Source organism: Odocoileus virginianus, chromosome 1 (genome assembly GCF_023699985.2).
Source record: "Odocoileus virginianus isolate 20LAN1187 ecotype Illinois chromosome 1, Ovbor_1.2, whole genome shotgun sequence".
NCBI lineage: Eukaryota > Metazoa > Chordata > Mammalia > Artiodactyla > Cervidae > Odocoileus > Odocoileus virginianus.
The window spans coordinates 54,925,846-54,940,432 of NC_069674.1; the positions used below are offsets into that span (position 1 = coordinate 54,925,846).

The 14,587-nt window shown below is 32.8% G+C and overlaps 1 protein-coding gene across 2 annotated transcripts in view; it reads left to right on the forward strand.

Moving 5' to 3' along the window:
- SEPTIN7 (septin 7) overlaps positions 1–13,907 on the forward strand; it is a 54,637-nt gene extending 40,730 nt beyond the window's left edge. For both annotated transcript variants that reach the window (XM_020904999.2, XM_020904998.2), the window contains exons 10-13: positions 2,369–2,494; positions 6,869–7,004; positions 11,230–11,369; positions 12,364–13,907. In XM_020904999.2, coding sequence (XP_020760658.1) covers positions 2,369–2,494; positions 6,869–7,004; positions 11,230–11,369; positions 12,364–12,403 — 442 coding nt within the window. In that variant the 3' untranslated portion in view covers positions 12,404–13,907. The remainder of the gene's footprint in view (positions 1–2,368; positions 2,495–6,868; positions 7,005–11,229; positions 11,370–12,363) is intronic.
- Positions 13,908–14,587: the final 680 nt, after the last annotated feature.

A 14,587-nucleotide genomic window follows, 5' to 3' on the forward strand; every position in this document is an offset into this window, starting at 1 on the left:
TAGCACACTTATTTTTTCTTTCCTAAGGCATAAATGTTCACTTACACTTCTGCTAGATGTTTACTTTGCCTCTTAACATAATTTTTCATTTATAGTCTTTGAAACATGTAAAACATCCTTGATAAATACACTTTGAAAATAAGTTTAGGAATATTTTACTTTATTGCTTCTAAGTTCAGAGGAGAGGTAAGGTATATGTTAGCTCATGTCTTTATGATAAAGGCACATAGTAGATATTTAATAAATACTTGAAGGAAATATCAATACCAATATTCCATATGTCTATGAGTTCCAAATAAGTGAAATCTTTCAGGTTAAAGTCAGTAGTAGTGGTTGCTTCTCAGAAAGACCCAAGTTCAAAGCTATGTCATTTTGCTAATTTAGAGAACTGACTGTTGCAGGCAAAGCAAGGAAGACAATGGAAAAGAGGAAAACTTGATAAAAATAATTTCAGGATGTGGCAGTAGACATTGCCAAAATCAAATAGAGAAGGAAAACAAAAGGAGAGAAGAGAATGGTATAGTATCAGCAATCAGAAATGGAAGAGATAAATTCAAGAAACTGGAGAAAACTATATTACTAATTATTTTAAGTGTTTAAGAATGAGTTGATTTTTAAAAGAGTAAAGTAAAACGTCTTTAATCAAGTGGAAATAGAGACTTATAACCTGAAAAATATCAGAACCAAGTAATCCTAAAAAAAGGTTATTTTAGTGAAAGGGAAAAATCTTTCATCTGAACATCTTTCAAAAAGTGTTCAGTGACATTAATGAAAATAGTTTAAGGCTAGCTAATAAGTCCACCTTGTTTTACATACCTTGTATTTCAGCTAAGTACGTTACCTCAGGTCCTTTAATGATTTTTTAATGATGCATTGATGAGTTAATATATGATATTTAAAATTACAAAAAGATGGTTTTATACTGGCATGGTTATTTGTTTTTATTATTCTCTACGTAGAGAAATTGAAAACAGTAATATGTCCTAGAAAATCAGCAATATTTATCATGTCTCAGCTCCAAATCAGTTTTTTCTAGGGCCCATTGTATGCTCTGTGTTAAGAGTGCAAAAGGTAATGGCACGTTTTTTGTAAAAGGGGATGTTTACAGTATGAAGAGGTTATATGCTGTCACCTATCACATATACTGGTACCATAAAAGACTGGCAGCCAGGGAGAAGGTGGTCTTGGGTTAGAGGGGCTTGACTTCAAGTCTGCCAGGAGAGCTCCCAAAGCAGAATGGAAGAACTCTGAAGTTTGAGAGTCAGTGACAAATTTAGTCCCAATCATTGGATATGCTCGGAGTAAGAAACTGCCTGACTTGACAGAAGTAGAGAGGGATAGAGCTTTAGCTAACTCCAGTGGCCATGGAAAGTGTATATTCATCAAGGGGCAGAGTATAAAGGACAGTGAGGCTTGTGGAAAACCCAGTCTTAGAAATAGGAGGAGTAAACTATCAGAGAATTGCACAAAAATGTCCCATAGAGGATGAATCATGGTAATTGGCTTTCACAAAAGGGCAAAGTAATAGTAAATGTTTCTTGGCTATCAGAATGAAAACAGTAACACCTTTGTTTGTCTCTCATAAGGGAGTTTTGGTAAAGTGGTGGAGATGAAAGATGGGGGATTAGAAGTGCAGGAATGAATGATGGCAAAAAGGAAGATAAAATGATACAGAGTACTGCCACACCATGTATATCCAAGAACATTGCATTGGTAAAGGATACAATAAAGCAGCTCACGGGAGTCTTTTAGCATCTTGAAACACTAGGGAATGGTAAAATTGTTTCATGTATAGGTATCTCCTATATATTGATTTTATGTATCATAGATAATGTCTGCTATGAGCAGACATTGATTTAACCGAAATACCACATTTACAGGACAATTGGAATAAACAGGAATTTATTCAAAATTAAAATTACACAGTTTGAAGCCAACTTGATGTGTAATCTGTGTATTCCTATATATTAACCTGAATAAAAACTCAAATATTAGTAATATTAAGGAAATATTAGGGAAAGCAATTTCTTTTAGGTTTATGAACTTCAGTAGGAACTAATCGACCTTTCCTTCTCTAGTAAAATAAAATATATACTATAAAGGTAAATACTCTTCTCTAGCAATGTCATTCTTTAGTAACTGCTTTGAGAGAATTTATGGCTTCTAAACTTTAATTTGGAACTTATATTTCCATTAATGTCAAGTTATCTCATTATATCTTGCTCTCCCTTACATATAAGTGAAGTGTCTTACAAGTGTCTTCCTTGAAAAGTTTCAAGTCTGAATTTTTTGTTTGCTAAAAGTTTGAATTTACACCAGAGCTTTTTTAATAGAAGCAAATTCTTTATGTGTCTTTTATTTATGACAGAACACATATGCAGGACTTGAAAGATGTCACTAATAATGTACACTATGAGAACTACCGGAGCAGAAAACTGGCAGCTGTGACTTATAATGGAGTTGATAATAACAAAAATAAAGGGCAGCTTACTAAGTAAGTATACATCGATTCTTCCAGGAATGGTATTATTTATTTAGTAAAAAATCCTATTATTTCATTGCCATCAAATTCCTCTTGGCTACTCAATAGAAAATTGGAATAGTGTTCTTTATGGGCTTCCCTAGTGGCTCAGATGGTAAAGAATCTGCCTGTAATGCAGGAGTCCCAGGTTTGATCCCTGTGTTGGGAATGTCTCCTGGAGAAGGGAATGGCTACCCACTCCAGTATTCTTGCCTGGAGAATTCCACAGAGGAGCCTGGTGGGCTACAGTCCATGGGTCACAAAGAGTCGGATACAACCGAGTGACTAACACTTTTACTTTTTCATACATTTTTTTTTTTTTTAGACATAATGCTATTGCACATGTAATAAAGTATAGTATAAACATAACTTACATGCCCAGGGAAGCCAAAAAACTTGTGTGATTCCCTCTATTTCTATATTTGTTTTGCTTTATTGAGATGGTTAAGTTGTGGTTACCTTTTTCCCATATGTTAATTTTATCTTTCTTTTCTATAGCCTTTTCCATCTTTATCAATAACTGAATTCATAGAAATGACTGAAAATACAGGTTTTCAAAGGGTAATCCTCCTAACTCTTTTGGTACATGACAAAGCTTTCATTGATCTAAAGATATATAAAGACAGTTTTCTGAAATTCCCCCCCACCTTTTAAATTACATCTTTTATTCATGTGTCCTTTCATGAAAATATGATGATGGTATTGTTTTACTTATGTTTAGTTTTAACACTCTCACTTGGCAAAATAAAATGTTGGTAACTATTGTTTCCCAAAATGTTTGGAAAATTTTGTTGCTCTTAGAAATCCTTAATTTAACTGAAATTCTTTTGGAAAATGCTGTATGACAATTGCTATATGTTTGTATACGTAGTGACCAACCAAACCACCAAACTAAGAAGCACAAGTAGTAAATGTACTTGTTTAAAGAGTTCTTCAGGAAAGACCACATATAATTTAAGTGAACTTTGGTTGTCTTTTCGTTATACTCAAAATGTAATACATTTGAGCATTTATACATTTATACATTTCTTTGTCCAAAATGTAGGGCGTATAACACAACCACAGTAGGGTCTTAGGTCAGCCTTAAATGTGGTCTTTGCATGAAAAGGGTAAGTCGTTTTTCAGGATCCCCTTGAAAAGATCCCTAAAAGAAGCTAAGTTGCATCTTTGAGGATTTAATATGATGTTCAGATTATGTTGGCCTGTTTTTTAAAAAATCTTTTACTGGGTCTTTTTTTGGGTTGAGTTACATTGAATTTCTCTGACAAGCTTAGTTTATAAGCTTTAGCTTGTTAGTGTGTGTCAGCAGTGTTTTCATTTAAAAATGGGCAGACAATGAAATAATTTAAATGGTTTTTCTAGCTATCTAATAAAGTTTCATTTGAATAAATGTGATGACAAAAAGTTATCCTTTTTCCTGTTTTCTACATTATAAACACATTTTTGTATTATGGTTTTCTAACTAGCACTTTAATAAAGATGACTAGAATTGATATGCTAATTAATTTAACATTTATAAAATCATTTTGACTGGTAAGAGTCTTCAAAAAGTTAATTTTTTATATGTGTGACCATTTTCTTATAATACTGGAATATCACTCTTGGTTAGGAGGCAAGTATTTTTACAAGGCTGAAAGACAGAAAGTACATGTGTGAAATAATGAGCATGTCTTTGAAAGTATGCATATGTAAATAGGTTTAGAAATTTGAACAGACTGTCAGAAGATAGTTGCATAGCATATTTACTTTCATAATGATTTGGTATAGGAATTACTAACAGAATTTGGAAAAGAAATTAAGTATCTTCAACAAATTTGGCCATAAACTTTTGTTTTAGGAACGTGAAAGTGAAGGTCGCTCAGTTGTGTCCGACTGTTTGCGACCCCACAGACTATACAGTCCATGGAATTCTCCAGGCCATGATACTGGAGTGGGTAGCCTTTCCCTTCTCCAGGGGATCATCCCAACCCAGGGATTGAACCCAGGTCTCCCGCATTGCAGGTCGATTCTTTACCAGCTGAGCCCCTTTAATCTGTGGATTTGCTTTTAATTGCTACTTTTATTTTGGTTTATTGTAAGTATGTTTTGTTGTTTAGGCACTATGTTACGTCCCACTTCTGTGACCACATGGACTGTAGCCCTCCAGGCTCTTCTGTCCATGAGATTTCCCAGGCAAGAATACTGGAGAGGGTTAACCTTTTTCTTTTCCATTTATGTGTGCTAAGTCTCTATTTTTTGTTCTTTCAGATATGGCACACTTGAAGACATTTCATTTGTTTTTCCAAAGACATAAGCAGTTTTAGTATGTAAAGATTTTCAATATTTAAAAACAAATTTTAAAACATCAAAGCTCTACAATCTTCTGTTTTCCTTCAAGAGTTATATAAATGATAATTTAGGTGACAGTGCTCCACTCTTAGTAAGGTGGTAGGTAGGTAGCCTTTTCATGTGCAAAGTATACTACAGATTCTTTACATTTATATGGATTGGTTTATTCCTCCCAAGGATGAAATTAAAGACTATTTAATAGATAGGTTATTATTAGTGGGAATATATATTTAATTTTAAAATCACAATTCCATCTGAATTTAATTATTTTTTTAAATTCTAGTGTTATAATTTATATAATGTTTACAATATATTTTCGAGTTGCAGCAGTGCTGTTGGATAATCTTCAATTGCTTAACATATTCAGTTATTTAAGATGGCCAATTCAAAAATCATTTTTAAGGGTATTTTTTTCCTAGAGTCTAAAAATGTTTTGGGGAATGGCAGAAGTGAGCTTTATAGAAATAAAACAAAAGCTTTGAACACTTACTAGAAAAAATGCTTGTGTGAACACACAACACAAACACACACGTTTGTTGTGTGATTTCAGGACTTCATTGACATTCTGCCCAAGAGATTTGAGGCCCCTATATTAAAAATACCTGCCATAAATATATCAGCTTTCAGTGAAATAATGATATTTACACTTTAAAATTTATTTCAGTTTACCTAGCTTTTTTAATGTTGATTCTCCTAAGTTAATGTTTGGTTTATTTTCATTTTCAGAACTCCTGATTAATTGTTTAATTATTAAAACATACTGCAGGTTTGTTCATTTGATGAAGAAATATCCTTTAGTTAAGTAACAGTTTGTTCTAATTTATACTAATTGCAAAAACAAATCCTCATGGTCGCAATGGTACATCACATTTTTGTCTTTCCTTTTTGCTAAGAAAAATCAGTAGGCAGTGTTCTTCTGTCCTGTTATTAATTTAATATATTCCATCTCGGTCTCTTGTTCTCCTCCTTGATAGGGAAGAATAGTTCTGTGATGGTCAGAAATACTCAGCCTCATAAGGAGAGAACTCACCATAATCAGTGTGTCATATCAAGATCAAAGTGACTAGCCTTGAAGTTATAGATGAAATACAAAGCCTGATTGTTTTTAAGCCATAATTTAACTTTTTTAACCACTTTATTCATTTAGGTTTGCAATTAAATGGTCAAAGCTTGTTTTTGTGGAAGCATAATATACGTGTTTTATCAACAAAGTAAGAAAGGGGCCTGTCTCTTTTAATCTGTCCCAGTGTTCGTTAATAGGTTTTTAGAGATCCTGAAGGCCACAGAGCCCACTTTTCTTTCTTCTCTGGGACTGTAGTAGGTTACTGATACTTTGCCATTCTGTTTTCTCTATAAGTATACTAACCTTCACATAAAGCATATTTGTAGTATTTTTCAACAGAAAATTTTGGAAAACACTGTGCAGAGATTTGAGTCTGTGAAGTTGAATAGAGTGGACTACTTTTTAATTTCTGTTTTCTAGCATTTCAGAAATGTCAGGATATTCATTTGCTTCTGATACTCTCTTTGTCTGCCTCCCTCCCTCCTCCTCCTTCATTAGTTCAATACCATTTTTCATATTAAAATTTTGTTTAGAAATTAATTTTCTTCTAGTTTTTCTTTTTGAGAATGTATTTAGGGAATGTGTCTTTTCCATTTTCCTTCTACGTAGGTCTTGTTTTATGTGTTTTCTTTAGATTTGATATGCATTAGGTTTAGGGAGACTTCAAGTTATGAAACTTCATGGAAGGAAGTTCTAGATTATAAATATAAATTTTATAAGTTTCTGAAGAATTTTTTCACATGTTCGTACATAAAACTTCAAATCTGTGTTCTGTGTTATTTAAGGTGGTGTCAGAATAATTAAAAGCTTATTTTGAAGCTTGTTTTCAAAAAACAGAAAGCAGAGAATTTAGTAATGGCATACAACAGCTCATTTGTTTTCATCACTGTTTTAGAGTTTTGTATTACACTTTTCATTTTTAGACATTTAAAGATTGTCTTTAATGTTCATAACAGGAGCCCGCTTGCACAAATGGAAGAAGAAAGAAGGGAACATGTAGCTAAAATGAAGAAGATGGAGATGGAGATGGAACAGGTGTTTGAGATGAAGGTCAAAGAAAAAGTTCAAAAACTGAAGGACTCTGAAGCTGAGGTAATTAACCATATATTTTCACCTTTGACAAAATACTCCTTTTCAAAATAATGTAAATAAAATTCATAGATAATGTAACCATTCTATAGATTTTTTTCACATGTAATATGCAAATTTAATGTGTGTGTGTGTGTGTTCACTCGAACTCTTTGCGACCCCGTGGATTGTAGCCTGCCAGGTTCCTCTGTCCATGGGGTTTCCCAGACAAGAATGTTGGACAGGGTTGCCATTTCCTCCCCCAAGGGAGCTTCCTAACCCAGGGATTGAACCCGCATCTCCTTGACTCCTGCATTGGCAGGCAGAGTCTTTACCTCTGAGCCACCTGGGAAGTCAATATGCTAATATAACTTAAAAGAGAAATGAAAGCAAGCATTATGTTTACAATAATATATATTTTAATAATGTGTTTAGATACAAGTATACTTGGTAGGAAGACATAGTAGAATATCTGAAGTAAATTTTATTAGCTATAGTTAACAAATTATGAGAAATGAAATTTTAAGCCTTTCCATATAGTCAGTATAGGAAAGTAACAGAGTTTTGGGTAAATACAAGAGTAAAAAGTAGCTTTAGGATAGTAATAATCGACCAGACTTACTTGCATATGAATGGAGAAAGAAAGAACCCTAATTAAACTATGGGCATGCTGTGATAAATTACAGACAAAGAGGAAGAAATGAAGGAATGTGATTTTTGTAGATGAGTTGGGCCTTATGTAACCCTAGTGTCAGTGTAAGTCCATTGTTGCAAAAGTCAAGTAGGGTAGTGACAAAGCATTCCAGCAAGCTGTTCTACTACCTTAGAATCCATCTACATGTTGAATATATTTAGTTTCTATTAATCAAAAAGATTATGAAGACATACCCGTCTGTAAGTGATAAGAAATAAAAGATGGAGAAAAAATACACTTAACACAAAAATCTATGGAGAAGGAAATGGCAACCCACTCCAGTATTCTTGCCGGGAGAATCCCAGGGACAGAGAAGCCTGGTGGGCTGCCGTCTATGGGGTCACACAGAGTCGGACATGACAGAAGTGACTTAGTAGCAGCAGCAGCAGCATTGAATAAGTATTTGGCTTGATGTCCAAGAGCAGTAGAAGAAACTATAGGTAAACACAAATCAGCAATTTCAGTATGATGTTTTCTCAGCATAGATTTATTATCATTGTGCTGAAAATTACTTTTAAATATGTAGGATGACATTAATATGAAGTACTTTAAATATTTAAATATTAATATGAAATACTTTTTAAAAAAAATTTTAATTGGAAGATAATTGCTTTACAGTATTGTGTTTCTGCCATACATCAACATGAATCAGTCATACAATATGAAATACTTTAAAAATTACTTTTAATAAAATTCAGTGATTAAATGTGGATCCACTAATATGATAATATTTGTATTTAAACATATTAAGAAGAGACTCAGATTTAGTTTGTTACATCTTACAGTTGGTCTCTTTGCTTTTGTAATTACTACATAAAATACATAAGCTTTCTTTGACTAAATATATGTTTAGTCATACTTGAATAGTATGACAAAAGTACTCTAATCCATTGAGTAGACAGAATGCAGAGTATTCAGTAGTTTTGAGGAAGTGTTTTTATTCCACATTAGATTTCTCTTAAATTACTGAGCTTTTCATGTAATCTCTCATCACAAAAAAAGTTACTTCCACTGCTGTTACATTTATAATATGTGTTTAATTCAGTGGAGATATAGAATAGCTCCTCCAGGTTTAAGATTGCCAGTTCTGCAGAACTAGTATCTTGGGTACCTGTTATTAAGATGACATTTAGGAGATTAAGTTTGTTTTATTAATTAGGTTTTTATTAAATCTATCCATTTGAGTCTCTGCCCCTTCACCAGTTAATAAGTAATTTGGAAAATCCCTATCAGAAAGTAAATAAAAACAGGAATAATCAAGAGTGTGTATTATTTCCACACTTAGGTTTCGATGAAAATCTGAAAGGAGTTGAATTTACATTTAGAACATTTAGGGTCTCCTCCTAAGAGTAAATGTCATAAGCAATTATGATACTGTAGATTTAGAACCTTTTAAGAGTTTTTATGATTACTGTGAATGGTGAAAACAGAGTTTTGTAACACTTAACTACTCTTTGAAGAATAGTCTTTATTAGCATTGAAAGAAACTGTAAAGCATGGTGGGCCAGGTTTCCGCTAATTCTGTGAGCCATATAAGTATATAAATATGAAGTCTATTTAACCTTGTATAATATTGTTTTCTCAAGTGCTAGATATATTTATTTGAGGCATAGCTGCTAATATCCTGCAGCACAGTGTATTAGGCACAGTACTAAGCATCTTTCATAGATCATGTTGAGTCACACCACAGCCCTACAAGGTGGATATTATTGTCCCATTTCCATTTTTTACATGAGAGGAAAGATAAATTAACTTCGTCAGTGCTGCATGACTTAGTCATTATTTTAATGCACCTAACTGTGCTCTTAATCCTAGACAAGTCTACAGTCATGTATCCACCATTTCGAATCTTTAAAAGCTCTGAAAACTGCAAAGTCAGAAACAGAACTAACAGTTTTACCGCCACTTGATGTGAATATTTATATACTTTGCTGCAAAAATCAAGAATGTGTTTGATTATAGATGCTACCTTAGACAGCCCAGGTGTTGGTTTGTAAATATAGTAAATAGACCTTTCTAAGTGGAATTGGCTTTCAGAAATCTGAAAAATTCCGAACTATGTAATACATCTAACCCTAAGAATTTCTAGAAAGTGAAGGATTGTGACCTGCACTTTTAACCTACATGCAGTTAACACAAAAGAAGATGTGTATGTGATAGAAAGGTACAGATAAAGAATGATTAACACTTGTAAACCTACAGCTCCGTTTCAAAAATACAGCATCATCAGTTCATTTGAGGCAGCTGTGTTTCTCTCCCCTATTGTATCCCTCTCTCCTCCTCAGAAGTAACTATGCTGGATCGTGTGTATATAATTCCCTTCCATTTTCTCTTTTTAATAACTAAAGGCATTTCCCTGTGTTCCTATTTTCTGATATTTTCTTAGTAATGTGTTTGCTATCATCAGGAAGATGTTACTTCAAATTTGATTCATGTTTGCATAAATATATTTTAGATGGTTTCATTTTGTAGGAACTGCATGAAATATTTGGAATAGAAATGAATACGAAGTCACCTTTTGTGGGTTTATGAAGTAACGAAGAAAACAGATTGTATGCAAAATTATAATCCAAATTCAAGATGTTAACTCATTGATGTAATACAGTCTTTAATGAACATAATTCCTGGACATCTGAAAGTTTTTATTTAATAAATAATTGTTAAGTTATTCGATGTAGTTAGTTAGATTTATTTGTTTATTTTTTGCTGTGATTGTTTTCCACAGAAATGGATTGACTAGTGCCTAAATGGACTATGTAATGAACCACTAGATAAACTCTTTGTTTCTGCAGTTACTTTGCATGCGTGTTTTTTATCTTTCAGCCAGCATTCTTTTCAGCATTAATTCTCAATAGAGAAAGAACCATCTGTTTCAGAATCATGGGGGCTTGTTGAAAGGGTGGATTTCTAGACTTAAAAACCCAGAAATTCTAATTCAATATGTCTGGTTAGGTCCAGGATTCTATATTTTTAACAAGCATTTAGGTGGTTCATACGAAGACTGACATTTGAGAACTACTGCTTTATAAGAATCCAGGGACCTTGTCTCCTCATCTTGTAACTCTTACATTCTTACCTATTTGCTTTCTTTTCACTTGTCTCGCTTTCTTAAACTTGGAATTGTGAGACAAGTTCGATCTTAGTTCTGCTGCTTTTGGCTAATGACTTTGGACAAGTGACATAGACTGCAGCTGCGACTGCTCCTCTAGGAGTAGGAACAAGTGGTGTCTCCTCTGCCCAGCTTCCTACATGTTTGTGAGTAAGGAATAATGAGATGATAAAGATATGAGTATGCCCATTACAAAGTACTACACAACTGTAGCTTATTGTACTTTTTTTTTTAACCCCTTGTTTCCCAAGATTATTCTCTTTGGTCACTGGCATTTTGGATGGTAAGTCCTATAGAAAGAAGACTTTTAGACAGTGCTTTCCACGTGGTGCTCTGAATTTATAGCGTAAGAACTGAATGCTCAGCTTTTAACATTAGACTGCTCGGATGAAATGTATTTCTGATTTCTCAGACAGTTTTATTTTATGTATTGTGCTCTGAACTAGCTCCAACGGCGCCATGAGCAAATGAAAAAGAATTTGGAAGCACAGCACAAAGAATTAGAGGAAAAGCGTCGTCAGTTTGAAGATGAGAAAGCAAACTGGGAAGCCCAACAACGTATTTTAGAACAACAGAACTCTTCAAGGTATCTGATGTCAGATTCCCAAGAAATATGTGTATTAGCTTAAATAATTATTTTCCTATTTATTTTAAAAACATTAATATTTAAGACATTGTCCATTATCATACATCCCAAGCACAAGTTATTTTCACAGATGAATATTTTATATAGATTGATTCACTCCATTATAATAGTATTTTTTCCACTGTAAACATTTTCATGACTTAATAATCTTCATAATTATAATTTAGTACCTTCACAACATTCTCTTCAGGTGATTCACCATAATTAGTTGTTTACCTCTTCCTGTCAAATATTGGACATAATGGTTGTGTGTAGTTTTTGGCAAACAGCATTGCTGCAATGTTCTCTTTACATTTAGAGGTATATTTTTATTGTGTTGGATTATTTCATTAAGATAAAGTTTCAGATACCTAGTTTCTAATGTAGCTAGTTACTCTTAATTTACTCAAAAATCGGGTAGTCTTTGTACTTTGGTCTTCTTTTCCTCAATAGTCCCATTTAAAACTGAAAAGTTGCATCCCTGTAAGGATTCTGCAATTTACCCTCACTGCTAAATGTTTTCAGGTTTAGACATTTGTTCTGTAACACTGTGCGTCTATTAACTTTTCCCTTAAGAAAGATGAAAATTTATCTGTGAAAAAAAAGCATTTCAGAATGCAGATGGCTGTAAGAGAAAAGGATATCTTACTTGATGTCAGTTGACCTTTTTTGATTTGTACTATTTCCTTTAGGAAAAATTTTTTTTGTGTAAAAAAATGGGTTTTTGTCATATTTCTTACTGTTTGTCTTGGAATTTTGTCAAATATTTGTCCAAGAAAATATTATAGATTAGCATTGTCCTTATTGTTAACTTCTAAATCTTTTAATTTTAAAATAAAAATGTAACGCAATTGAAAATCCAACATAGTTTTAGTTGGTTTAGCTATTGGTATCATATGTTATCTATGTTTATAAAGTAGTTACTCATTTTGATTGTTTTTGTTCACTCATTTAGAACCTTGGAAAAGAACAAGAAGAAAGGGAAGATCTTTTAAACCCTCTATTGACCACCAGTTACGTATTAGTTGCCAATATGCCAGCTTGGACATCAGTGTTTGTTGGATCCGTTTGACCAATTTGCACCGGTTTTATCCTTAATGATGGATTTAACAGCATGACAAAAATTATTATTATTATTTTTTTGTTCTTGATGGAGATTAAGATGCCTTGAATTGTCTAGGGTTGTTGTGTACTTAGAAACTAACAGCTCTAAGTACCTTTCCTACATTTTCTTTTTTTTATTAAACAGATGTCTTCATTTTAATGCAAGAAAACATTTTACTGTTGTACAATCATGTTCTGGTGGTTTGATTGTTTACAGGATATTCCAAAATAAAAGGACTCTGAAAGGTTTCATTGAGGATAAATTGCCATAATATGATGCAAACTATGCTTCTTTATGATAATTATAATACAGAGGTTCCATTCAATGCAGCGTATACAATAATGTAATTTAGTCTAACACAGTGGACCCTATTTTTTGACACTTCCATTGTTTAAAAATACACATGGAAAAAAAAAACCTATATGCTTACAATGCACCTAGAGCTTTTTTATAACAACTTTTTTTTGTTTGTTTGTTTTGAATTCTTGAAATATATATTATTCTCATTTAGTACCCTCTTTAGCCAGAATCTCATTACTGCTTCGTTTTTGTAATAACATTTAATTTAGGTATTTTCCATATATTGGCCCTGCTAAAAAATAGAATATAGCATCTTTCATATGATAGGAACCAACAAGGAAACTTTCCTTTAATTCCCTTTTTACACTTTATGGTAAGTAGCAGGGGGGAAAATGCATTTATAGATCATTTCTAGGCAAAATTGTGAAGCTAACAACCAACCTATTTCTACCTATGTGCAGTCTCTTTAATTTTACTAGAAATGGGAATCATGGCCTCTTGAAAAGAAAAAAAAGTCACCATTCTGCATTTAGCTGTATTCATATATTGCATTTCTGTATTTTTTGTTTGTATTGTAAAAAATTCACATAATAAACAATGTTGTGATGTAATTGAGTGTGGGGTCTTAAATATTCTGCAGTTGATAGAAAAGACTAGAATGTGTTTGGGAAGAAACTTTCCAATTTGAATTTGGCTTCATGATTGTAACTCTTTGTTTGTTCATTTAGAATGCGTTTGTGCTGATTTTCTAATATATGGAATGTATCTATCTACTTGTTACTGTCTCCTATTAACACAATTCTCTGAGAACAAATTTCAACTCACCAGGTGAAGTCTCAAGTCCTTGGACTGAAATTTTTTAACTGGAAAAGAGAGTGGTATAATTTCTTTTCACTAAAGTCAAATGATAAGAGATTTTAACAAAATGCTTTGTGATATTTTAATGATTAATGCAACATAGTTTGTAACTTTAAAAAGTTTCACTGTATCTTTTGATGATCCTGTCAGAAGGAAGTAACTGATTATGATGATTACCCAATATTTTTGTTGATTTTAGAAAGTGAAGGTTTAAATAAAACAGGATGCTTAAAAGATCCTTGTTGCTTTTCAGAGATACATAGATATAAAGTATAGAGCATATTAGGAAGATCATCCACTTTACAGAATCTTGACTTCACATGTAAGTTCATTCTGTGATACTATTTTTAAAGCAGATCTTATGAGACATTGAAAACATGATTTAAGATTACTTCAGTAACAATTTATCCTTACTTGTTGGCCATCACTACTTAAAGATTGTCTTTGAAAATATAGTGCTTTCTGCTATGTGTGGTTTTTTTTTTAATTGGCTGTTACTCCAAGACCAGAATCAGATATTCAGAAATAACTGTACATAAATATGCAGAGATATTTTTTGTTTGGTTTGGTTCTTACAATAGAGATTTGGTTAACGCCCCTAACCAGAAAAGTTTGGTTTTAGGAAGAATAACTTACTGAATTTGGAGACTGCAAAATCAGAAAGTGTATATTGACCACCTGTCTAACTGGTAAGTACTATTGCTTCTAGAAACAAGTTCTCATAGGTGCCATTTTAAAATTCTATATGCATTGTGATAACTTTGTAAAGTCACCTTTATTCTATTACCCTAGTGAAAACTTTCAGAAGTTGTAAACAGCAAACTTGTAAACAGCAAAATGGACAGTACCTAGTCTCCATTGTGAGAGCTATTATAATAAACTGGAGTAACTCTTTAACCACTGTGCTGTTTAAATG